The sequence below is a fragment of the Perognathus longimembris genome, chromosome 4, assembly GCF_023159225.1.
Source record: "Perognathus longimembris pacificus isolate PPM17 chromosome 4, ASM2315922v1, whole genome shotgun sequence".
Taxonomy (NCBI): domain Eukaryota; kingdom Metazoa; phylum Chordata; class Mammalia; order Rodentia; family Heteromyidae; genus Perognathus; species Perognathus longimembris.
Genome location: NC_063164.1, coordinates 5,049,452 through 5,075,564, shown reverse-complemented (window position 1 = coordinate 5,075,564; position 26,113 = coordinate 5,049,452). Strand labels below are relative to the sequence as shown.

The window sequence follows — 26,113 nt, the reverse complement described above, 5'->3', positions numbered from 1 at the left end:
CCGCTGAGATGCGTTGTCTCTTGTCTGGGCATCATTAGAAACCCCTCGAAGGCCAGGGACGGCAGGCGGGGCAGGGGCTGTGCGCTGGCATCAAGCTCTGCACCTCAGCCGAGTGTTACAACCCGGTCCTCCCCGCCAGGTGGCCATCCACACGCTCTGGAACATCCGTATCGTGGTGCTCGCCAAGCCGGAGCATGAGAACCGCATCAGCCACATCTACACAGACAACGTGAAAACGGGCATCGCCAACACCCTGGGTGAGTGGGAGGGAGCAGGCTCTCCCAGCATGCTCTGCCTCGCCTTTCTCCTGCGCACCCCGGGGGTGTCCACATTACATCCTGAGCTCCTGGGATCCCGTCAGCCCTGGGCAAAGCCAGATGGTTCTGACTCAGTAAATCTCACTCAGGTGGAGCCCGAGACGCCTGGTCCCACAAGCTCCCAGGAGACGGCACTGCCGCTGGCCAGTCTGGGATCCCACCTTGAGTAGCCAGAACCGAGGACAGGAGTCAGATGCTGGGTGGGTGTAGACCACATTGGAAATGTTGGTTACAGTTCTGACTCAGTGGCTCAAGTTGAGCGGCTTCAGAGAACTGAGATAGGGATAGGTGACCTGAGCTGGGTGCCGATGGCTCACGCCTGTCATCCTAGCTGCTCAGGAGGCTGAGACCTGAGGATCAAGATTTGAAGCCAGTCGGGGCAGGAAAGTCTGAAACACTCACCTCCAATTAACCACTGCAAGTGGTGCTATGCTCAAGTGGTATAAGAAACCCAGGGACAGTGCCCAGGCCCTAAGTTCAAGGCCCAGGATCAGCACAAACAAACAAACAAGAATGAGTAGACTAGTTAGTGTGGGGTTGGCTGTGAATTGGGGGGAGAGGAGGAGCCAGCTTAGGTTTCCGTGTATTAGTACAATCTGCAGGGGAAATTACCCAGGCTTATGTGTTTTCTTTTGAAGCACAAATGTGTGCGATTTTGGTTAAATTCACATTAACCTTACGTTTAGTAGTTGTTCGAGTTTGGTTTAGGTTTTTTTTTTTGCTTTGGGTTTGGTTTGGTTTTGGTTGCTTTAAAAAAAAAATTATCTCTTAAGTAGTTGCACAAAGGGGTTTCGATCCAACGTGTCAGTGTGTGAGCACAATGCCACCCCTTCCATCGTTTTCCCCATCTCTCCCTACCTCACCCCCCCTCCAGTCACCCAGGCCCATCTTCACATATGCGCCTTGAGTACTATGACTCCATTTACCCACCCTTCCTCTCCATTTGTCTGTCCCCCTCCTCTTGACCCCCTTCCCCTGTGAGTGTGTAAGTCGGCGTGAGCCTGCCTCGTGTGTGTGTGTGTGTGTGTGTGTGTGTGTGTGCGCGCGCGCGCATAGGAGGGACTGCACATGTGTGGAGCATTGTGGGTGGAGTCTCAGCCGGGCCAGTGTTTCTGGTCATTCGTGCTGAGCAGGGTCCTGGAGCCCGCAGGAAGCCGGGTTACCGCCACGGAGTCTCACGGGCTCCCCACTCTTCTGCTGACAAACTTCAAAGGCGGTGTCCACACCCGCTCCACTCCTCCCTTCCTGTGGCAGTGGACCGGTGGGGCTGGCGTGGCCTGCTTTGAGCCCAGAACTTGCCCTCCTGTGCATTTGATCCCTCCCCACCACCCCGGGCTTCCTGCCCCTCCCGCAGCCCCTGCCCCGCTGCGCACACTGACGCGATCCTTCCATCGCAAACGTCTGCTTCACCTCCTGAGCCAGGCCTGGCCTCCACCTGCTTCCCCAGTTCCCACTCCAGGGAGCGGAGCCCGGCCCCTAACTCACCCGAGGCCCCGGGGATGAGTGGGGGACCCCCGCTTCAGGCCCAGGTTATGCAGTCCCAGAGCCGCCCTGCAAGAAGGAGGAACGGCAAGGCAAGGGAAGGGGGAGGGCTGGAAGTGCACCCGGCGCGGCCCCGGGCCGCCATTGCTGATGTACTGCCCAGGGCTCCATTCCTCCTGGGGTCACACTGACGTTAACAACAGGCTGGCTCAGAACCACGCTCCTCAGATCTCAGCCTCCCCAGTAACCGGGGTGACGGGTGTGCGGCACCAGCACCCACCTTCTCCTGGCTTTTTGTCCTGTGTGTGTTGTGTAGTCTAGCTCAGCTCATTTCAGACCAGCCTCAGCGTGAGGACTGGAGAGTCACACGGGGCTTGTGGCCGTCCCGTGGGGCGGCCTGGGTTAGGATCATCTAGAGCAGTGCTGTGAAAGCCCCTTAGCCCAGGCAGGCTCTGCCGCAACTCCGCGATTCTGTCATGGCCTGAGAAGAGCAGCGTAACACGAAAGTCTGGATAGAGTGTGTGTGTGTGTGTGTGTGTGTGTGTGTGTGTGTGTGCCATTCCTTGAGCTTGAACTCAGGCCCTAGGCACTGTCCCTGAGCCGTTTTGCTCAAAGATAACACTCTATCACTTGATCCACAGCCCCACTTCTTAGCTTTTTTAATGTATGTTGAGTCAGTTACTGGAGATCAGAGTTTCATGGACTTTCCTGCCCTGGCTGGTTTCAGACCATGATCCTCAGGTCTCAGCCTCCTGAGCAGCTAGAATTTTGTATTTTATTACGTTATGAAAGACTGCTTTTCTTTTGATTTTTTTTCTCCAACAGTTTAAAAATGTAATAGCCCGCCCAACACCAGTGGCTCACTCTTGTAATCCTATCTATTCTGGAGACTGAGATCGGAGGATCCTGGTTCAAAGGCAGCCTGTGCAAACAAATCCAAAAGACTCTTATCCCCAAATAAGCAGCAAAAGGCCAGATGTGGAGGCCTGCCTCAGCCTTGAATGAAAAATATCTATGGAGAGGGGCTAGGAACGTGGCTTAGTGGTAGAGTGCTTGCCTCGCATACATGAAGCCCTGGGTTCAATTCCTAGGCACCACATATATAGAAAAGGCCACAGGTGGTGTTGTGGCACAAGTGGTAGAGTGCTAGCCTTGAGCAAAAAGAAGCCAGGGACTGAGTTCAAGCCCCAGGACTGGCAAAAAAGGAACGAAAACAAACAAAGAAAGATCTAAGGACCACACCCAGGTGCCCAAGTGGCACACACACAGAAAAAAAATCCAGGCAGAGGACTGTATTTGCCCACCCCTGCCTTAGTGGGTTTGCCAAGCACCTACTCTTGGCTCTAGACCGTCGGACTTGGTAGTCTGGTATTTGCCTTTCCAGCAAGTTCCATGGAGCTGCTGAGAACCACTGGTCTGGAATACTGCGCGCTAACTGGGAAGAAGGGGTATGATGGCAACCCAGGTCTTCAGTGGTCTCTCTGGGGACTCCGGATTGGCCGGCTGGGGAGGCGGTCCGGCCATCTAGGCCGCCCTCCTTCTTCATCCTCCTTGATGCCCTCTGTCCCCTGTCTGCTTGGCACAGTGGCCACTGGCCCCTCCCCTTCCCTCCTCTTGTGGGAGGGGGCCGGAGTGGGTGGCAGCAGCTTCCTTCCCGTGCCCTGTGGAGGAGTCCAAGGCTGATGGCCATCTGCCGGTCACCCACCCCACGCGACATCTGCTTTCCTCTCCCCTTCTCTGCCTGCCTCTTTCCTTTTTTAAAAAAATTATTTTTGTTTATTTTTGGCCAGTCCTGGGGCTTAGACTCAGGGCCTGAGCACTGTCCCTGGCTTCTTTTTGCTCAAGGCTAGCACTCTGCCACTTGAGCCACGACGCCACTTCTGGTCTTTTCTATATATGTGATGCTGAGGAATCGAACCCAGGGCTTCATGTATACGAGGCGAGCACTCTACCATAATCCCAGCCCTCTCCTTACTCTTTATTAATACCATGATTACATTTCACCTTACCTTGCTTTTACTGCTCTGTCATAATGGAGACAGCCTTCCTAGGGAGTCCAGACAGGCTTTGAACTCAAGATCCCCTGGCTTCTCCAGTTCTTAGATTACAGGCATGTGCTACCATGCCATGCTGGGTTTGCCTGGTTGTTTTTGTTGTTGTTTGTTTTTAATTCTTCTTTCTCTTCCCTTCCTTAGGGAACAAGGGAGCTGTGGGCGTGTCGTTCATGTTCAATGGCACCTCCTTGGGGTTTGTTAACAGCCACTTGACTTCTGGAAGTGAAAAGAAACTCAGGTAACAGAGCTCATTCCTTCCAGAGCCTGTGTGGGTGTTAGTTTGCCTAGGTAACCTTTCATACCTCTCTCCCCACCCACCCCGATGCCTTCAGCCCGGGCCTGGACCTCCCTACTCTCAACACAGGCAATTGCAGCAAAAAAGAACCCAATTACCAACAGAGATTGCTCAGTTCCTAGGGGGAAGTCTTACAGCTCAAAGACCTTGCCCCTGCCACTGGAGGGCGGGCACTTCCGTTTCCTGCTGGGCCACTCCTGCTCGGGTCCTGGCTCTCTGGCCCTTGGCCTCACCTCCCTGCCCTCTGGCATATTCAAGTGGTCACTACCGCAGGGCCAGGGCTCCCAGTTTCCTCTCCCCCCGCCCCCCCACCCTCCCTTTGACTTCCTGGCATGGTGGGCTGGGTGCCAGCAACCCGTTGCTGTTCCCTTGGATTAGGCGAAACCAGAACTATATGAACATCCTGCGGTTCCTGGCCCTGGGAGACAAGAAGTTGAGTCCGTTCAATATCACTCACCGCTTCACCCACCTCTTCTGGCTCGGGGACCTCAATTACCGCGTGGATCTGCCCACCTGGGTAAGGGGCGTCGCCTGCGGCGGCAGTGGTCAGGGACTGGGACCTGCTGGCCAGCTCTCTGGGGCTCCAGGCTGCTTCCTCTTGGGGTTCCCCCAGACACTGCTGCTGGGTCGGGTAGCTAAGCCAGCCCACGGGGGCCCCCGGGACCAGGCCAGGGGTAGGAAGGGAGCGGTGTAGTCACCAGTGAGTCAAAAACACCTTGAGCTGGATGCCCACGCGTGGGTCCTGACAGTGAGGTGGGCAGGCGTGACCACAGGGCGCACCTGAAACCCACACGCTGGCTGCTTCCCCGAGAAAACGACTGGTACTGACGGACGGCCTCACCCCTCCCGGGGTGGGCAGCTCTCTCGTATTTTCCCATTGCAGTTCTGTGAGAGGGAAGAGAACTGGGGTGCCGGGGCGGGGGGGGGGGGGCGCTAAGGAGATTGCTGCAGTCAATGGATCACATGACGCTGACTGTCGGGACTGAGCCCAGTCACCCCCACTCATACCACCCCCGACATCGCAGCCGTCTCCCCACCTCACCCGCGCCCCCGGCCACCTCTGTGCCTCTCTGTGGCTGTCATCACCATCCGGGGGCTGAGCAGCCATGTCCGTGGCCAGCTCTGACTGATGCCCAATGGTGCCCTCTTCCCAAGACGGGTGGGAAGGGCTCTTCTGACTCCCCAGGGAACGGCCAGCACCTCACCAGGTCACACAGGTGGCAGGAGAGATGATTCCTAAGGCTACGACATCCCAGTAGTGCTAACCTGACTAGGCAGGAGAGCCAGGATGAAGAGCCCAACACCAGGAGGAGTGGGGACCTGGGGCCCCCCTCCAGTGTAGACGCACAGGCAGCCAAGCCCGTTCTCACAGAGCTCATAAAATATTAAAAAATAATAATAATAACAGCCGGGTGCAGGTGGCTCATGCTTATAATCCTAGCTACTCGGGAGGCTGAGGGCTGAGGATCATGGTTCAAAGCCAGCCCAGGCTATAAGTCCATGAGACTCATATCCAATTAACCACCCCAAAACCGGAAGTGGAGCTGTGGCTCAAAGTGGCAGGGCACTGACCTTGAGCAAAAGAGCTCAGGGACAGCATCCAGGCCAAATTCAAGCTGCATGACTGGCCATATATATATATATATATATATATATATATATATATGGGCTGGGAATGTGCCCTAGTGGTAGAGTGCTTGCCTCATATACATGAAGCCCTGGGTTCGGTTCCTCAGTACCACATATGTAGAAAAGGCGTGAAGTGGCGCTGTGGCTCAAGTGGCAGAGGACTTGAGCAAAAAGAAGCCAGGGACAGAGCTCAGGCCCTGAGTTCAAGCCCCAGGACCGACCAATAAATAAATAAATAGATAGATAGATTAAAATCCATGCTAAAGCAAGTACGAAAAAATAACTGGTCCACATGTAAATTTGGACCAACCCCAAGCTTAGTTATTGAGGTGATAATTGTGGTGCTCTCTGGAGATTGTGAGTGTGTGTGTGTGTATGTGTGTGTGTATACGTGCATGTTTGTGTGTATGCACCTGCCATACTGGAGCTTGAACAGGCCTTGCTTTTATGCCTGGCTTTTTCCCTTAAGGCCGGTGCTCTGCCACTTGAGCCACAGCTCCGCTTCTGGCTTCTCCCTGTTGAATTGGAGATAAAGGGTCTCATGGACCTTCCTGCTCCTGGTTTGGAGCTGGGGTTACAGATGTAAGCCACCAGTGCCCAGCTCTCCTGAATTGTTTCGAAGTGTTTGAGCACCAGGAAGCAGTCCTGGGTGGGACCAGGACTGAGCTGGGGCAGCCCTGGGGTAGGCAGGCAGGAGCGGGGAGGAAGGGCCCACTGTGCCTGTCCTTCCAGGAGGCAGAAGCCATCATCCAGAAGATCAAGCAGCAGCAGTTTGCAGATCTGCTGGCCCACGACCAGCTGCTCACGGAGAGGAGGGAGCAGAAGGTTTTCCTGCACTTTGGTGAGTACACCGCCTCTCCTTAAGCCCTTTCCGGCCATCTTGCTGCCTCCCAGGTGTCTTTCTGGGGCAAAGATGGTCTTAAGGAGAGGGTGGGTATCTGGGAATCAAAACTGGAACCCAGGTGTGTCTTTTTCAGAAGAGGAAGAGATCACCTTTGCACCCACCTACCGATTTGAAAGGCTCACTCGGGACAAATATGCCTACACCAAGCAGAAAGCCACGGGGGTGAGTCCCAGAGCCAGCTCTCCCGCCCCACCCTGGCCCTCACGTCCTTTGCCCATCTCACCCCGTCGAGGGCTGTTCAAAGGGGAAAGCATCCTCCGCCACCGGACAACAACAAAACAGCAAGGACAGCACTCAGGAGTCACAAGTGGAAGCCAGGACCGTGGCTCACGCCTGTAATACTTGTTATTAGAGGGGCTGAGATCTGCAGTTCGAAGCCAACCTGAACAGAAGATCCTATGTCTGTGATAACCAGCAAAAAGTCAGGCTGGAGACATAGCTCAAGTGGTAGTGTGCTAGCCCCTGCAAAACACACACACACACACACACACACACACACACTATTTTCTTTTCACTGCCTCTATTTTTGGATTCTCTCTCTTTTTTTTTTCCAGTCCTGAGGGCTTGAACTCAGGGCCTGAGCACTGTCCCTGGCTTCTTTTTGCTCAAGGCTAGCACTCTGCCACTTGAGCCACAGCGCCCCTTATGGCTTTTTCTATATATGTGGTGCCGAGGAACTGAACCCAGGGCTTCATGTATATGAGGCGAGCACTCTACCACTAGGCCATATTTCTATTTAGTTTGGTGTGTGCTGGTACTGGGGCTTGGACTCAAGTCCTTGCACTCTTACTTAGCTTTTCTTTTCCCGCTCAGGGCTGTCACTCTATCATTTGAGCCATACCTCCGCTTCTGGCTTTTTAGCTGGTTAGCGATAAGTCTCTTGGACGTGTCTGCATAGGCTGATTTTGAACCGTGATCCTCAGATCTCAGCTTCCTGAGTAGCTAAGATTACATACGTGAACCACTGGTGCTTGGCTTTCGAATGGTTTCTCCAGTTTTTGTGTGTGCTAGCCAGGACCATGGTTCTACTTATGCTTCTCATGTAGATGTGATAACAGGCATGGGCCATCATGCCTACCTTTCATTGGTTGAGATGGACCTGAGTTCGAGCCCCAATACTGGTGCATACATACACACACACACACACACACACACACACACACACACACACACACACAATGTGTGGGAGGGGAGAGGAGAGGAAAAGACGGGAAAAGAGAAAAGAGAAGAGTTGGTCCCTGGTGGCTCACACCTATAACTACTGAGAAAGCTGAGATCTAAGGATCTAAGGAGTGGAGTTTGAAGCCAGCCTGAGCAGGAAAGTCCCTGAGACTCCTTCTCTAATTAACCACCTCAAAGCCTGAAGTGGAGCTGTGATTCAAGTGGTACCGCGCTAGCCTTGAGAAGAAAAGATCAGGGACAGCACCCAGGCTCTGAGTTCAAGTCCCAGTACTGGCACAAAGGAAAAAAAGAAGAGTCAGAGAAGATAGATAGGTGAGACACTGAAGCTGTAGGGAAGCCAAGTGCAGAATACAGCAAGGTGAATTGATGTGTGTGTGTGTGTGTGTGTGTGCATGGTGCCAGTCCTGGGGCTTGAACTTGGACCCTGGGCACTGTCCCTGAGCTCTTTTGCTCAAGGTTAGCTACGTGAGCCACAGCTCCACTTCTGGCTTTTTGGTAGTTAATTTGATAAGAGTCTCACAGGCTTTTCCAGCCCTGGCTGGCTGCTAATTGCAATCCTCAGATCTCAGCCTCCTGAGTAGCTAAGGTTTCAGGCGTGATCCACCAGTGCCTGACTATTTGTGTATTTGCTCTCTGTTCTCTCTCTCTCTCTGTCTCTCTCTGTCTCTCTCTCTCTCTCTCTCCCTCTCATCTAAGTAGCAGGCACTGTAGAAAGCCATGACTTTTCTTTGCAGATGAAGTACAACCTGCCTTCCTGGTGTGACCGTGTGCTCTGGAAGTCCTACCCACTGGTGCACGTACTGTGTCAATCCTACGGTGAGTGGCCCGGGGCACAGCGGGGTCGGGACGGCTCCGTCCGCTGGTCTGCAGGGTGTGAGGCCTGCAGCATTGATCTTAGGACTGAGAGAGGTACTCCACCCCCCTCGACCTTGAGCCACAGTGGGGATGGGAAGCCCTGTGTGGGGAGATCATTTATGGAGCACTTAAAAACAATGCGGTCCTTGCTGGCACTGGTGGCTCATGCCTGTCATTCTAGCTATTCAGGAGGGGGGGTCTGAGGATCATGGTTCAAAGCCAGCCTGGGTAGGAGAGTCTATGAGAGTTGTTGGGTTTTTTTGTTTTTTTGTTTTTGCCAGTCCTGGGCTTTGGACTCAAGGCCTGAGCACTGTCCCTGGCTTCTTCTTGCTCAAGGCTAGCATTCTGCCACCTGAGCCACAGCGCCACTTCTGGCCATTTTCTGTATATGTGGTGCTGGGGAATTGAACCGAGGGCTTCATGTATACGAGGCAAGCGCTCTTGTCACTAGGCCATATCCCCAGCCCCTATGAGAGTCTTATCTCCAATTAACCATCAAAAAGCCAGAAATTATGCTATGGCTCAAAGTGAGAGCATTAGCCTTGAGCACGGAAGCTCAGGGACAGTACCCACCCAGGCCCTGAGTTCAAGCACCAGGACTCCCAAGAAAAGGTGGCATATTATTTCTTTTGAGAAGAACGATATTAAGTTGGGCTTTCAAAGGTTGGGAATGGGCTGGGAATGTGGCTTAGCGGTAAAGTGCTCAGGCCCTGAGTTCAAGCCCCAGGACTGGCAAAAAAAAAAAGGTTGGGAACATTCGGCAGCTGAGAAATCTTGTCCTCGTTGAACTGGAGAAGGTTTAGCGTCAAGCTGAGTTAAATTGATGAGAAGGGCATTCCATAGTAAATGAATAACTGTCGTATAAGTTCTCAAGGTAATTAAGAAATCATTGTTGACTCTTTGGGCTCTAGGGGTGCTGGAGTTTTTAATGGCCTTTGTGTTTATTCGTTTTTCTTTTTTGCTAGTCCTCGGGCTTGAACTCAGGGCCTGGGCGCTGGCCCTGAACCTCTATGTGCTCAGGGGTGGCACTCTACTACTGAGCCACAGTGCCACTTGTAGGCTTTTCTGTGTATGTGGTGCTGAGGAATCGAACCCAGGGCTTCATGCATGCGAGGCAAGCACCCTACCGCTAAGCCACATTCCCAGCCCTGTGTGTTTATTCTAAAAAACCTTCTAGCACACGTTCTCAGTTCTTGCGGAGTAAGATCTTAACTATTCCAAGTGAAATTACTTTTATTGAGAAAAACGCTTCTACTGAGAATCACAGTGTGTATTTAAAACATTGCAAATTCCCAGACATTAACATCTGAAGGAAAGGCCACTCTGCTCCCATAATGCACCACCTAGGAGCTCTGCTCCCATAATGCACCACCTAGGGGCAACACCCACCTCCCACCCGTGAGGCTGAGGTGCCTCCCGTTGGAGGCCCAGGCTCAGGACGTGACGAGAAGGCCACAGAGACAGCACAGTTTGCAAGGCAGACGTTTTATAACTTTGGGATGGAGGGAACCAAGAAGATGGGAAAGAAAAGAGAGTCTAGAACTCAGGAAACGAGGCCGTCCCGGGTGTGGGGCTCAGGGCTGCTGACCCCGATGTCCGTTGTTACCTCATAGTCGGCTTGGCAACCTAGCGTCTCCAAACAGCCCATCCTGTGTGCTGGGCCAACTTTGTACCAGTTAGTTGGAGCCGGTCAGATGTGGGGTTGCCACAGTTGTGGGGTGCCAACTCGTGACCCAGCAGGCTAGCTCAGGCACCTTTGCATGCTGGTCTCAGCAAGCCTGCCCCTGGCCCTCGGTTTGCCATCTGGGCCTTGACCAGAAGAGCTTCTCCGTCCCTACCCAGAATGCCTTTCATCCCCTGCAGGCTGCACCAGTGACATCATGACCAGCGATCACAGCCCTGTATTTGCCACGTTTGAGGCAGGCGTCACCTCCCAGTTTGTCTCCAAGAACGGTAAGCAGTGAGAAGGCAAGAGACCTTGAACTCTTGGCTCTGGTTGTAGCGATCGGATGTCTACTTTAGGGAAGGCCCACCATTCTGGGAAGTCCACAGTGTATCAACCGATCAGCTTACATCATGTCCACGTGCCACCTCCATTTCAGTGCAGAGAATTCTTTGTTGTTGCTTGTGTATGTGCCAGTACTGGGGCGTGAACTGCAGGCCTGTTCACATTCCCTTAGCTGTGTTCTGTCACCTGAGTACATCTCTCTGTATATTTTTGGGTAGTTAATTGGGGCTGAGTCTCATGGACTTAGCTGCCTGGGCTGGCTTTAAGCGGTAATCAAGCTGTAATCCACAGATCTCAGCCTCCTGAGTAGCTAGGATTAGCTACTAGGATTAGCTGGATGAGCCACTGGGGCCCAGCTTGATTGAACAGAATCCAGCCCAGGTGCTACTGTGGTATTTGGAAGGAGAAAGGAGAGAAGAAAGAATGGGAGGGAGGGAAGCAGGGAGGAAGGAAACTTTTCTTCTCACTCTTGGGTGGCTTAGAATTTATTCAGAAGGACAGAACACTTGTTTAAAGCCAGCTTGAGGATGCCTATCTCCTAAATCAACTCAGTTAGGAGCAAGTTAGCCACATGCCAGTGGGTTTCTGGAGCCCAGTGAGGACTGGTTAAGACCATGCCTAAGGAAGAAAGACCAGCCAGGTGCTGGTGTTTCACACCTGCAATCCTAGCAATTTAGGAGACCGAGGTCTGTGGATTACGGTTTGAAACCAGCCCAGACAGGAAACTCTGTGAGACTTATTTACAACTAACCACCCCCGAACTAGAAGTAGAGCTGTGGCACAAAGTGGTAGAGTGCTAGCCTTGAGCAAAAAGAGCTTAGGGACAGCACCCTGGCCATGAGCTCAAGCCCCACGGCTGGACAGAGTTGAACATCTGAGCCATTGTACATACCCTCCAAGAGGGGAGACAGTGAAAAGAGTGGGGAGACCACTGAGGAAGTCACGTGGCTTCAGTGGCGAAGCTGAGGTCTGGTCTTGGCTCCGTGGACTCCACCCTTTCGCCCGGCTCCCCACACAACCAGCCTGTGGCTGATGAGAGGCTGTAACAATGATGGGGTGCACTCCACGTGAATGGGGGGCAGGTAGCTTTACCTCAAGGAAAACCCCTCCCACCTGGAGATTCTCCTTCCTCAGACCCCCAGAGCAGCACAGCAAGGGGAGTGAGCTCCAAGAGGAGCGGCCGGAAGCTGCTGCGTCCTCCCTAGGCAGGCCGCGCCCCTGAGCTCCTCTCCGCCCCCCCCCCCCCCCCCCCGTTCCAGGGCCGGGCACCACGGACAGCCAGGGGCAGATCGAGTTCATCTCGTGCTGTGCCACGCTGAAGACCAAGTCCCAGACCAAGTTCTACCTGGAGTTCCACTCGAGCTGCTTGGAGAGTAAGCTGCCCTTGAACTGCCCTTTGGGTAGGGCAGGCCACGGTTCTTGGGGATGGTGTCTCCCCCCATTTCTCGTCTCTGGGAAGGACTCGGAGGTGGGCCTCCACGGAACTGGGCTGCGGGCTGGGCGCCGGTGGCTCACGCGTGTAATCCTAGCCACTCGGGAGGTTGAGACCCATCAAGAAAGTGTGTGGGACTCTTATCTCCAACTGAGTACCAAAAGTGGACTTGGGTGGCTCAAGTGAACAGAAAGAGTTCAAGCTCCGGGGCCAGCACAAAAAGAATTGGGTTGCAGGTAGACAGGCCAAGAGGACACCCCACCCCCTTTGACACGCCAGTCCCTTCCTCGGGTGACCTGCGGTGTTCGGGGCTGGACAGCGTCTTCTCAGCCAGCACCCTAGGCACCGTGCCTCAGTCCCGGTGGCTCCCGGTTCTCACTGGGACAGTGGGGACAGTGACGGGAAGAAGCCACCACCACAGACAGGAGGCACGGAGGGGAGCAAAGCTTCCAGAAAGCAGGAGCTTTGACCCTGAGCTGTGACCCTGCACCCCTTCCTTTTCGGACTCCGTTGGGCTCCGTTCTGGGATTTGAACAACCTTTACCATGAAGACCTTCATCCCTAAGACCAACAAGCAGGGTCAGAGCAGTTCCCAAAAGGATGAAGGTTTTTGTGCGGGTGTTTTTAATAAACGACGGAGGCATTTGCATACATTTCTATGGAAACCGCACATTAGGAAGCTTAAATTAGAATTTCCAGAGGCTGCTATCTTGAGTGGAGTAGGACAAGCTGTCAAGCTTCCCAATCTTGCCTGCGAAGTGATGACTTCTTTATGGCCTGGTTTATTGCAAAGAGGAGCCGAAAAGTAGGAGGCATTTCTTTGACTTTCCTAAAAATAATTAGACTGTGTTGGCAAATGACCGTCCCCTGCACAAAAACAGAACCCCCCAACAAGCCTGACTCCTACATGGCACTGAGATGCCCCCAAACATTTTTTTTTCTTGGTACCAGTCTTTGGGCTTGAACTCAGGACCTGGGCACCATCCTAGAGCTGTTTTGGTTCAATGCTAGTACTCTACCACTTGAGCCACAGCCCTACTTCTGGCTTTTTTGATTGTTACTTGGAGATAAGAGTCTCATGAACTTTCCTGCCCTGGCTGGCTTCAAGCCATGATCCTCAGAGCTTAGCCTTCTGAGTAGCTGGGATTCTTTAGGCTGTAAGCCAGTGCCACCCTTCCCCTCCCCCAAGATTTAGCAGGAGGGGAGACATCTTGCTTTGTCCAGGGAGGAGGACCCTTGGGAGTCTTTTCTGGGTTGGTCCTTGTTCTGTTTTCTGCAAACCATTCTTCTTGTCCTCCCACAGGTTTTGTCAAGAGTCAGGAGGGAGAGAATGAAGAGGGACATGAAGGCGAGCTGGTGGTGAGGTTTGACGAGACCCTTCCCAAGGTAATTCACTGCTGAGGCTGGCCCAGAACAGAGGGAGGCACGTCGAACGGGCCCAAGGCCCAGGCCCAGGCTCACAGCAAGCCCCCAAGGTGATTTGTTGCATGCTTTTCAACAGGGACCTAAGAGACCCTGCTATTCCTCAAGTCTGTTAATGCAGGGATGGGGAACCTTTCAGATGGCATGGGCATTTGAATATTTGCAACAGTATTTATTGGCCTATGTTTATTGACTTTTGCTTGGGGGAAAAAAAAATAACCTCCTAGTAAACTGGGTGCCCGTAGCTCATGCCTATAATCCTAGCTACTCAAGAAGCTGAGATCTGAGAATTGAGTTTTGCAGTCAACCCAGGCAGACATATCCAAGACTTTTATCTTCAGTAACAATCCAGATGTGAAGGTGTGGTTCAAGTGGTAGAGTGCCAGCCTTGAGCAATAGAGTCAAGCAAGGATGCAAGGCTCTAAGCTCCAGTCTTGTGCCAACTAAGGAAGGGAGGGAGGAGAGGAGCTTTTAGATTTATTAAATTTCAAGTGCTGTCAGTGGTTGTCTTGACAAGACTTTAAGGTCTTTTGTTTTGTTTTGTTTTGTGGGTGAGGCCTAGACATTCCCAAGCCCTACCCTAATGGACCATGGAAAGATCTAGCACTCACCTCATCTAATTACATTCTTTTGCAAAGAAGGAAACTGGGGACTGGGTGCTGATGGCTCACACCTGTAATCCTAGCTACTCAGGAGGCTGAGCTGAGATCTGAGGATCGCAGTTCCAAGCCAACTCAGGCAGGAAAGTCCAAGAGACTATTACCTCCAATTAACACCGCCTGCCCCCCCGCAAGAAAAGAAAAAAAAGCCAGAAGTGGAGCTGTGGCCCAAGTGGTAGTGCTCAGGCACTGAGCACAAAACTCAGGGACAGCACCTAGGCCCTGAGCTCAACCCTCAAAACCAATACACACACGGGAAAGAAAAGTTGGAAACTGATGTACAACATGGAGAGAGTCAATTTTGCTCATGTGCGTCTAGTGACCGACCAAGTCTCGGCCTCAGAACACCTCATTCCCCTCTCAGCGCCCATGCGCTGAAGGGGTACAAGGAAGTGGGGGGACTCTCCTGGCACGTTCACTCACAGGTAACACCCAGAATGGAATGGGCCTTTCTTGTTTGTTTTTGGTGTTGGTTCTGGCGCTTGATCTCAGAGCCTGGTCACTGCCCCTTCTCTTTTTTTGCTCACTCTACAATGTGAGCTACAGCTCCACTTTGACTTTTTGTTGGGTTAATTGGAGATAAGAGTCTCATGGAGGGGCTGGGGATATGGCCTAGTGGCAAGAGTGCCTGCCTCGTATACATGAGGCCTTGGGTTCAATTCCCCAGCACCACATATACAGAAAATGGCCAGAAGTGGCGCTGTGGCTCAAGTGGCAGAGTGCTAGCCTTGAGCGGGAAGAAGCCAGGGACAGTGCTCAGGCCCTGAGTCCAAGCCCCAGGACTGGCCAAAAAAAAAAAAGAGTCTCATGGACTTTCCTGTCAGGCTAGCTTTGGACCAAGTTCTCAGATCTCAGCCTCCTGAGTAGCTAAGATTACAGGTGTGAGCCACCAGTTTCCAGCTCCCTAGGTGAATTCTTTTCTTTCTTTTTTTTGCCAGTCCTGGGGCTTGAATTCGGGCTGGGCACTGTCCCTGAACCCAGGGTTTCATGTATGCTAGGCAAGCACTCTACTACCACTAAGCCACATTCCCAGCCCCCCTAAGCAAATTTTAACAGATGACCTTAAAGCTAGATGTAAAGCTTGGCACTGGGGAGCCTGTGGCAGGAGAAAGCCAGCCTGGGGCTGGGAATGTGGCTTAGCAGTAGAGTGCTTGCCTTGCATGCACGAAGCCCAGGGTTCGATTCCTCAGCACCACGTAAACAGAAAAAGCCAGAGGTGGCGCTGTGGCTCAAATGGTAGAGTGCTAACCTTGAGCAAAAGAAGCCAGGGGCAGTGCTCAAGCCCTGAGTTCAAGCCCCAGGATGGGGGTGGGGGGAGGAAGAGGAGGAGGAGGAGGAGGAGGAGGAGGAGGAGGAGGAGGAGGAGGAGGCTGAAGAGGCTGGTGGCCTGGGCTACCTAGTGAAAGCCTGTCTCAAACCCCCAAAATAATCTAAATAAATAAAGAACAACCTCATTCCGGTAGAGAGACTCGGCCTCTCCTAGGGCTGGGGCCGGTGATGGGCAGGTTCGTGGAGCTGGTTTCCTCGGCTAGCATGGAGCACTGACCAGATCCAGCCCCTGGCTGTGTAAGGAGGCCGTATTTCCTCAGGAGCAGAGCCAGAGGCTCTGATCTGAGTGCAATTCCAGTTACTTGTGAGCTCAGCCGGCTCAGATGGCTCTGTCTGGTGACCTTGGTAAGGCCCAGGAAAACTGTCATTAGTCTGTGTGCTGGGGACATCTCAGACCTCCACATCCTCAAGTCTCTGAGGAGCCATTTGCACCCTGCCCAGCCGGACCCTGTCCTCTGTTTTTCCCTTCACAGTTGCTCCCACACAAGGCCTGTTCGGGGACATCAGCCTGCCAGTCCCTGTGGCGTGTCCACCCCAGTATGGATCCCAGCCACCATGAGAGATAGTGTGCCCTGGGCTGATGAGCCTCGAGGTTCCTCCTGGGAGCCTGGGGGCCGTGTCTGCCATCGGCCCGGCTCAGCCCAGCTTAGGAGGCCTGGGATATCAGTGGCAGGGGACAGAGAAGAACGTGAACCCCAGTTGGCTGAGCATCTGCTGCCTTGTACTTGGGGAGCGGAGAGACTGGCGTCTGGTTAATAATCCTGTGTATTTCCCCCATGGAGACCAGTGGCCCTCCTCCACCTGCGCCCTCGCTTGCCCTCCCCCGCGGCCTCTAACCGGCTTCCTCCTCTCTGCAGCTGAAGCCCATCATCTCTGACCCCGAGTACCTGCTGGACCAACACATCTTGATTAGCATTAAATCCTCGGACAGTGATGAATCCTACGGTGAGTGGCTCAGCACAGGTACCGCACCCACCCCTAAAGTGACCAAGGTAGGGTAGCATCTCCCCCAGGGAGAACCCATCTGCTCCTCCCCGTCCCGTCCTCCCGCCTCTCCCTCACCCCATTGGAGGCTGTTGTATGGGCCTTTAATCATTCCTGCCCCGTGGCCTTCTGGGTATAACAGGCCAGGGGCTTCTCCTTCGTGAGCCTTTTCTGTAGGTCAGATCCATGCCAGGTGCATTGCAGGTACTGACTTAATCCTGGCCAGGCCTTACGAAGCAGGTGTTGCTCTCTACAGGTGTGTAGATAGATGAGCAAGTACACCGAGGCCTGGAGCGGTCAGGTGGCTTGTCACATGATAACCAGTCAAATCCCTGAGCCCTCATTTAAACCCAAGTCTGGCTCCACACCTGTCATCCTAGCTACTCAGGAGGCTGAGATCTGAGGACTGAGGTTCAAAGCTAGCCTGGGTAGGAAACTCCATGAGACTCTTATTTCCAATGAATCAGCAAGCAGCTAGAAGTAGAGCTATGACTCAAGGGTGGTAAAGCTTCAGCCTCAAATGCAAATGCTAAGGGATAGTGCCCAGGCTCTGAGTTCAAGCTCTAGGATCAGCACACAAACAAAACAGCAAACAGTGCCTTTCCTGTCTAGCCAGTTTCTAGCCAACAGTACAAAGCTCCAAGCCTCTCCCTGATGGCTGGTCACCATTCCAGACCATTTACATTTTATTTTAGCTTTTTTCTTTCTGCAGAAGTTTTAAACTTTATCCTCATCTTATTTGTCAAAACAAGGTTTGCAGCGTTCCAAACCCTGGGACATTAGCCTCTCCTAGAGCAATCAGATTAGCATTTTAAGTCTGTTTTGCTGATGGATTTTTTTTTCTTGGATTTAGTTTTTCTTTTCACATTGACTAATCCACCAAGAGTTTCTTTTGCTGTGAGGTTTAAGCTGTGTGCCCCAATTGCTGAGGTGCGATCGAGCGGGTTTACCAGCTAATCCCCCTGCCTGAGCAATGGTTCCAGAGGACTCTTGCAGCTGTAGCGCTGAGTCCTTGGTAGCCGGGTCATGACGGGGACTGTCATGCCCTCTCCCCGCAGGTGAGGGCTGCATTGCCCTTCGCTTAGAGGCTACGGAGACTCAGCTGCCCATCTACACATCTCTCACCCACCACGGAGAGATGACGGGCCACTTCCGAGGGGAAATCAAGCTGCAGACTTCGCAGGGCAAGACGAGGGAGAAGCTGTATGGTAAGCAAGCACACCTTCACCCTCCCTGCTGACCGAGGCATGAGGGACAGGTAAATGGTCTCCCTCAGCAAAGCCCTGGGTGGTTCTTTCTGCTGTCTGCTGTGGCCTCAGAATAAAGCCCTATTGGACAAGGTCCAACAAAGGCTCTGTGACCCTCGCACTCAGGAGGTCTGAGACTGAAGGATCTTGAGTTTGAGGCCTGCCTCACTACATACCAAGACTCTCTGGAACGAGGGGGGGGGGAAACAACAACAATGAATCTCAGGCACTCTGACCCACCTTCACATTAAATAACAACTGTGGATCACAAGTGTTCACTATCCTCATGCTGGACCCCAGGCAGGCATAACCAATCGATTGCTGAATGTGACCCTTCTCAGGCTTCAGAACATGGATTGAAATACTTCTCTCCCAGGAGCCACCAATTACGGTCCAGCTTCAGTCTGCAAATAGAAACCACTTTGCCATCCCTGGCCCAGGCCCTGGGGACCAGGCCCTCACATACCCTTTTCTGGACCTTTTTTCCAGACTTTGTAAAGATGGAGAGAGATGAGTCCAGTGGGACCAAGAGCCTGAAGAGCCTCGCCAGCCACGATCCCGTGAAGCAGTGGGAGCCTCCCAGCAGGTAGAGCAGAGCAGGGCATGGACGGGATTCATTGCAAACCAGCATGGCCCAGGGGGGCCAGGACCCAGAGAAGGAAGGTAGGACCCCGAGAAGCTAAGACAGAGGAAAAGGAGACAGCCCAGGTGATCGGCCCTAACAGCGGGAAACGAGAGGAACCGTGTGTCGGGGTTGCCCTTGGCAGAGACTGAACTGGGAATGATCTGAATGTTAAGGATCTGTGATATGGCTTGGTGCTGGTGGTTCACGCCCGTCATCCTAGCTACTCGGGAGGCTGAGATCTGAGGATCGCAGCTTGAAGCCAGCCGGGGCAGGAAAGTCTGTGAGACTCTCATCTCCCATTAACTACTCAAAAAAAGCTGGAAGTGGTGCTGCACCTCAAGTGGTAGAGTGCTCACCTTGAGCAAAGAAAAGCAGCTTAGGGACAACACCCAGGCCCAGAGTTCAAGCCTCAGGACCCAGGGGTGGCGGGGGCGGGGGGGGGCGGAGATTATATAACTGAAGGGCTGCAGTCCCCAATATTAGGACCACCTCAATTTGCTGTTTTGTCCTTAAGTGCCAGGATGAAGCCAATACGCATTCTAGGTTCTTTGCCAGCTTATGGGGCAGAGCTGAGCAGGAGACAGGCGCAGCCTGTTCCTCTCCTCCCTTCCTCGTCCTCGCCCTGTGTCCCTCCGGACCTCAGCTCCATTACGCATGGTGTCTCCCATCTCTAGGCCAGCCCCTCCAAGTGGTGCCTCCGGTGTCACCGAGATAATCAACCCCAGCTACATGGGCGTGGGACCCTTCGGGCAGCCCCTGCACGGGAAGCAGACCCTGTCTCCTGACCAACAGCTCACAACCTGGAGCTACGACCAGCAAACCAAGGACCCCTCCCTTGGGTCCGGAAGAGGAGAGGGTCCCCCCACCCCTCCCTCCCAGCCACCCCTATCACCCAAGAAGTTTTCATCTTGCACAGTAAACCGGGGTCCCTGCTCCAGAGCACAGGAGACAAGGTAAGAGTTCTTCGCTGCTCACGGGCGCCCCCTGGCTATGCCCTCCAGAGTGGCAGCCTGGAGGAAGCAGGGTTTGGGTCTCCATCCACTGCTAGCACACCTGGGACCAGCCGTTGGAACTTCCCATGTTCTCACTGGTTGGTGCATCTTGTACGTTGAGTGTGTGTGTACTGGTACTGGAGCTTGAACTCGGGGCCTGGGTGCTGTCACTTAGCTAGCTTCAATACTGGCTTCACTTAGCTGGCTTCAATACTTGTAGTCATGCAGCGGTCTCTAGGTGTTACCAGATCGCAGCAAAGCCCGCGGCATGCCCCTCGGGCTGGCCTTCCCAGAAGGCCCCGCGTGCTTCTTCTCATCTGTGCCTGCGTGGGGACTGTCCTGCCCTGTCCACAGAGCCCACACCCTACCACCCCACGGGACCATTCCGACCAGTACTTCCCAACAGCCCCTCGGCAATGGGCATCATAGCTAGACAGGGTGCCAGGAACCTACCTTTCCTTCAGACAGAACTCTTGCAGGAAGCAGAATCCAGAACACTGCCCTGCAGAAAGTAAAGTGTGGTCCCACTTGCCACTCAGAGATGGCTCAACAGGAAGTTACCTCAAGCCAGTATTGTGACAGGTCAGAAAAAAGCAAAGGCAGGCCAACACGGGCAGCTTCCACCTCCTCCGTGTTTCCATGTGGAATGCCATTCTTCCTCTGCCCACCAAACAACTGGATCTTTCTCCTGCCACTGGGCCTTTGTTTCTCCAGTACTTGTACCTGCCCAAGGGTCCTCTGGTTTTGCACCCTCTGCTTTTTTTTCCTTCTTGCTCTGAGCATTAGGAGATGAAGGAAACTACATTCCCAGGGGCCCCTGAGGAGAGGACTTTATGTCATCGGGAGGGATACTGTGTGACTCCAAATTCAGCTATGTGGTCATGGGTTTTGTTCTCTGGGGCCTGGCAGCTTGGCTGTGTTTGGGGGTGTCTCACACAAAGGCGGCTTCCTGCGGGTTTGCCGGGTGAACATCTGCCCTCCACCCCCTGGCATAGCACTGTGTTGCTGGAGGGGAGCCGGTGGTCACTCATCCCTTGCAAGGCTTTGGTTCCCTGCGCTCCCTCCCATGCAAGTGAGGGGCTGAGCAGAATTGCCAGGGATGGCAGAGGAGGGGCTGTGGACGTCCTGGAAGAACCAGGAGAGCGCCTGTCCACACTAAGAGCGTGCAGGCAGGCCGGCTTCTCTGTGGAGGGGGTGCCACGTCAATTTACCTTTTCCTCTCTATGGAGCGTCCACTGAAGGCCCCTCACTCGGGTGTGGACAGTCGTGGAAAAGGCTCAGACCCAAACTGAGGTTGTCTGAGCACACAGACTAACACACTACTGTTTCCTCTTATTTATCCTACCATTTTCCAATCATAGACAGTGAGCAGTTTGGTACCTTCAGTTCATTTACTAGGTGCTGACAACGACCCACACATTTGACACAACCACTGCCTCTATTCAGTCCAGAACCTTTTGAGCAAGCCAAACTACAAGCCCCGCGACGCATCCACTCCCCGCGCCCAGTCCTCTGAGTACCTTTCCTCGCTCTCCCTTCCCGCCTCTTCCACGCAGCTGCAGGTCCGCTGAGGCTCAGCTGCAGGAGCCGCCGCCGCTGACCAAGCCGGAGATGTTTGAGAACCCACTGTATGGGTCTGTGAGTTCCTTCCCTAAGCTGGCAACCAGGAAAGAGCAAGAGCCCCCCAAGATGCTGCCCAAAGAGCCCCCACCCTGCCCGGACCCAGGCATCCCCTCACCCAGCATCTTGCTCACCAAAGCCCAGGAGACGGAGGGCAGCAAGGTGATCAGCAGGCAAGCCCCCACGCCCTTCCTCAGCCCCGCGCCCAGGCTCCGCTCCTTCACCTGCTCGTCCTCCGCCGAGGGCAGCCAAGGGAAGCCCAAGGTCCCGGCCGTCTCCCAAGTCCCGGTGCCGGCCAAGAGGCCCATCAAGTCTTCCAGGTCAGACATGAGCCAGCAGGGGACGCCCACCCCAGCGCCCCGGCCTCCGCTGCCCGTCAAGAGCCCTGCAGTCCTGCAGCTGCAGCACTCCAAGGCCCGGGACTACCGTGACAACACGGAGCTGCCGCACCACAAGCACCGGCCTGAAGACGGGGGTACTTGGCAGGACCGCCATGCAGGTGGGTTCCAATGCATGCGTGTGGCCCTCGGGGCCGGAATCGGGACCTGAACGCGGGCTCACCTGTGTCCGGGGGGCACTGACCTAACCTTGCCCGCACGGTGACTGAGAGGCCCCAAGGGGGCACCGTGCCAGGCCCCAAGGAAGAGAGGCTGATTGGAAGGAAATGGGCCGAGATTATTTATGATTCATTTGTTTGCAGTGCTGGGGGGGTTGAACTCAGGGCTGAAAGCACAGGTCCCGGCCATCCCAGAGGACCATGGGAGATAATCACAGGCAGGAGAAGAAGGTTCCTAAGGAGGTTTAGTAGTGGGGCCACAGTTCCCACGGGAGAGGGAGCTACATGGCGTCTGCACCTGATCCGGGTGGCAGCTTCTCTCTGGGGGTACAGGGGAAGTAGGTAGGCAGTGAGTAGGAGTGGCTCGTTAGGTACGGGTGGATCTGGGGGCGAGTGGGAGGCGCTGAGGACCTGAGGCAGGCGAAATGCTAACAAGGGCCATGTACTACTTATACTGCTTGAGGTCCTTCGCTAGCCCCATAGATTTTTAATTTTTTCTGAGCAAAACGAAATGCTTCAGAATAGATTTTGGAACCTGGGTGGTAGTGCAGTGACAGCGCTTGCCGAGCTCGCACAAAGCCCTTGCTTTTAATACCCAGCACTGCAGAAAGAAAAGGGGTGGAGGGGAAAGAAGAACCAGATGTGGCTCAAGTGGGAAAGCATCAGCCTTTGAACAAACAAGCTAATAGACAGCACCCAAATCCTGAGCTCAAGCCCTAGGACCAGCACAATAAAAGAAAAAGCCAGACATGAAATGTTTTACTAAGTGATTATTTTATTTACTGATGTGGGATTTTTGTTTTTCTGGTACTGACTAGGGTTTGAACTCAGAGTGTCACACTTGCATGGCTAGCACTCTACACTTGAGCCACATCTCCAGTCCAGTTTATGGCTGGTTCTTTTTGGAGATTAAAAGAGTCTTAAGGATTTTTGTCAAATTGTAATCTTCCAGATCCCAGCCCCCTGTGAAACTGGAATTATAGGCATCAGCTGTCGGTGCCCAGCTTTTTTTTTTTTTTTTTTTTTGCCAGTCCTGAGGCTTGAACTCAGGGCCTGGGCTCTGTCCTTGAGCCTCTCTGTGCTCAAGGCTAGCAGTCTACCACCTGACCCACAGCACCACTTCTGGCTTTTTCTGTTTATGTGGTATTGAGGAATCGAACCCAGGGCTTCACGCATGCTAGGCAAACAATCTACCACTAAGCCACATTCCCAGCCCAGTGACCAGCTTTTGAATAAAACAGAAAATTGTTTGTTTCTTTCCAGTTGCTGGAGGTCAAATCTAGGGTTTTATGCATGCTAGACAGGTACTTTATCACTGAGCTACAGGTCCCCAGTGCTATAAATTTCTGCTCTCTTCCTGATTCTGTGCCCCAAACCTCAGTTTATTTATCTGTAAAAACTGACCTATTAGGGGCTGGGAATGTGGCTTAGCAGTAGAGTATTTGCCTAGCATGCACGAAGCCCATCCTCAGCACCACATATATAGAAAAGGCCAGAAGTGGCGCTGTGGCTCAAGGGGCAGAGTGCTAGCCTTGAGCAAAAGGAAGCCAGGGACAGTGCTCAGGCCATGAATCCAAGCCCCAGGACCCGTCCAAAAAAAAAAAAAAATGGGGCTATTGAAAGTATCTGTCTTGTATAGATTTATAGGGAGAATTAGGTTCTCACTTGCTAGTAGTTATTATTATATATTAGCTATTTTTTGTGCCTGTATTGGGGCTTGAACCCAAGACTTGCCATTCTCACTTAGCTCTGTTTTGTGCTGTTACTGGTATTTGAACTCAGGGCCTCACACTCTTGCTGGTCTTTCTTGCTCAGGTGTTTTGCAAGTTGATTGGAAATAAAAGCCTCATAGATTTGCTTGCCCAGGCTGACTTTGAACCTCAATCATCAGATCTCTTCCTCTTGAGTTAGGACTGCAGGTGTGGGCCACCAGTGCTCAAGGCTGGCACCGTACCTACCGCTTGAGCCACACTTCCAACTTTCATTGGAGATGAGAGTCTCATGGTCTTTTCCAGCGGGGCTGGCTTGGAACCATGATCCTCAGATCTCAGCCTCCCGAGTAGCTAAGATCAGCTCTAGATTGTCATTTTTGTATAATTATGCATTTCTCCGTTCATGTGTTATCTACACTACCAGTCATCTCATATTAATTGCAAACCACATATGCAAATGTATGAGCATATGTGTAAAGAATCAGGTACTGGTGGCTCAAGTCTGTGATCTTAGCTACTCAGGAGGCTGAGATCTGAGGATCAGGGTTCAAAGCCAGCCGAGGCAGGAAAATCTGTGAAACTCTTGTCTTCAGTGAACCACCAGAAAACTGGAAATGCCACTGTGGCTCAGTGATAGAGCAGTAGCCTTGAGCAAAATAGCTCAGGGACAGCGCCCAGGCCCTGAGTTCAAACCCCAAGACCAATGAAAAATAAACAAATATGTTTAAAGCTCTTAGCATAGCATATGCTGGCCTTTCATGGTTCCTTGGTAGGAGGGAGGCCACTTAGTCGAGTGAGGCCCTGACCTCCCTTTTCTTCTCCCCCTACAGTGAAGCCCTCAGTGAGCAGAGGCCGTGGAGCCCAGAGGAGCCACAGGAGCCAATGACAGCCTCCCCCGGGGTCCTCCTGGCTCCTCCCACCTAACTTCCTGTGCAAGGCGTGACTTTTATTTTTCTGTGAGGGGCCTCGCTTCTGCGGGGCCAAGGAGCGTGCTGGCTGGGACACTGGGCAGCGGGTGCCGAGGCCAAAAGGAAACCACCCCAGACAGGCAGTGCACAGCCGCGCCCCTGGGTCCCCCCGCTTGGATGTGGTACTTGGGACCTCGGAGGATGGTTCGGGTCATTCTGTTGTTGAAAAGAACTCAAGAACCCTCCGAGGGTAGAGACAGAAATAATAATAATGTTAATAATAATAAGACACCCACACCAGTGGCGTGCTCACCACGGGCCAATTGCAATGCGAAGTGCTTTACAAACCTTGTAAAACCCGATGCCGGCCAGAGCCACCGGGTCAAGAAGGCTGTGTGTCCTGATGGTGTGGACGAAGCATTAGGAAAAGACTCGTGGTCCTGGCGCCCGTCAGGGGCTCGGCTGTAGGTAGCTGGAGAGTCTCAAGTGACCCTGGCCTGCTTCCGTGAAGCCACCTGCTGTCGCTAAGGCCTGGAGGTCCAGGACGGCCCACGTGGAGAACAAAGATCTGCCTCCTTCTTGTAGGCCCCAACTCCCCCTCGGGGAGATAGAAAGCCCCCCCCCCCCGAATCTGCGGGCCAGGTTCCCTGTGCAGTGCTGGGGGCAGCCACGCCCTGGGCTGACTTAGCCCGGTACCCCTTCCTAGGAAGGAGGGGTTTCTACTGTTGGTCCCTAGAGCCACACTCTAGCCTGGCTGCCAACCCAGTCGGGTCCAGGCTCCTAAACAGCGCAGCCTCCTCCTCTCCTCACGCTGCGACTTCCGGCCCTGTGTCTTCGGTTCCTACGACAGGCGAGTGAGGTGTTTTCTGGGGAGATTTGGGGGTTTGGGAGGATAGAATTCTTGCGGAGCATGGGGGCTCCCCCCTGTAAGTAATCCTCAGCCGGCACTCGGCCTGCGCTTCAATGGTCAGTTCTGGGTTAGCCTGGACTTGAGAGTGAGACCCTGCCTCAAAAAGGAAACAGCAACAACAAAGACTGAATCTAGTGAACGAAAGCCAGACAGTGCTAGAGCGGGCGGACACACACGGAGCCCTCGGTGCCACAAGCCGCAGCCGGTGTGACCAATAAATTGTGCCTTTCTCCATTAGCTCCTGGTGGTGTGGCTCTTCTTTCATCCTCTAAGCCTCAGGTGCCTCTCTGGGCATGCAGAGGAGCACCGGGGGGGTCACGGTGGTGACAGGAAGGCTTCCCCTCACCAGAAGGGAACTCAGACAGCCAGTGGGAGGTCGGGCCGGGATAGAGACAAGGGCACGTGTCGCTGCTTCTATGCACATACTTTCTTGGGGAGACTCCACATATCCTGTAGCCATCCAACCTGCAGAAGGGTCCCCTGACCTGTGTCCCCCGACCCACAAATTCCTCCTGGCTTTGGTAAACACTGATTACAGAGGCTTCGGCAACAAAAACAACCCAAAAACCCACAAGGAAGCCATCTCTCCAGGGCCGGCCCGCAGGTCAGGAAGCAACCTCCTGTCCAGAGCCCGGGCACTCCTGGTGCTGGTTGGTTTGTCCCAAGCTGACTTTGTTGTCTAGTTTCATTCTTTGCCCGTCCTGGGGCTTGAACTCAGGGCTTAGACATCATCCCTGAGCTTCTTTTGCTCAAGGCTAGGACTCTATTGCTTGAGCCACAGCTCTAATTGTGGCTTTTTTTGGGGGGTGGGGGGACTTAGTTTATTGGAGATAAGAGTCTCATGGAGCCGGGGACTGGTGGCTCACACCTGTAATCCCAGCTACTCAGGAGGCTGAGATCTGAGGATGGCAGTTCAAAGCCAACCCCAGGCAGAAAGGCTTGTGAGACTCTTGTCTCCACTAAACTACCAAAAAAAGCCAGAAGTGACACT

The 26,113-nt window shown here is 53.5% G+C and overlaps 1 protein-coding gene across 1 annotated transcript in view; it reads left to right on the top strand.

Annotated features, from left to right (window-relative positions):
* Window positions 1-24,221, top strand: part of Inpp5d (inositol polyphosphate-5-phosphatase D) — an 89,890-nt gene extending 65,669 nt beyond the window's left edge. The window contains exons 13-27 of the mRNA XM_048344479.1: window positions 140-257; window positions 3,995-4,091; window positions 4,527-4,665; window positions 6,510-6,618; window positions 6,755-6,843; window positions 8,598-8,679; window positions 10,582-10,671; window positions 11,986-12,099; window positions 13,462-13,544; window positions 16,426-16,513; window positions 17,611-17,760; window positions 18,289-18,386; window positions 19,103-19,377; window positions 20,973-21,535; window positions 24,135-24,221. Of these exons, the coding sequence (XP_048200436.1) occupies window positions 140-257; window positions 3,995-4,091; window positions 4,527-4,665; window positions 6,510-6,618; window positions 6,755-6,843; window positions 8,598-8,679; window positions 10,582-10,671; window positions 11,986-12,099; window positions 13,462-13,544; window positions 16,426-16,513; window positions 17,611-17,760; window positions 18,289-18,386; window positions 19,103-19,377; window positions 20,973-21,535; window positions 24,135-24,190 (2,151 nt within the window). The 3' untranslated portion in view covers window positions 24,191-24,221. The remainder of the gene's footprint in view (window positions 1-139; window positions 258-3,994; window positions 4,092-4,526; window positions 4,666-6,509; window positions 6,619-6,754; window positions 6,844-8,597; window positions 8,680-10,581; window positions 10,672-11,985; window positions 12,100-13,461; window positions 13,545-16,425; window positions 16,514-17,610; window positions 17,761-18,288; window positions 18,387-19,102; window positions 19,378-20,972; window positions 21,536-24,134) is intronic.
* Window positions 24,222-26,113: the final 1,892 nt, after the last annotated feature.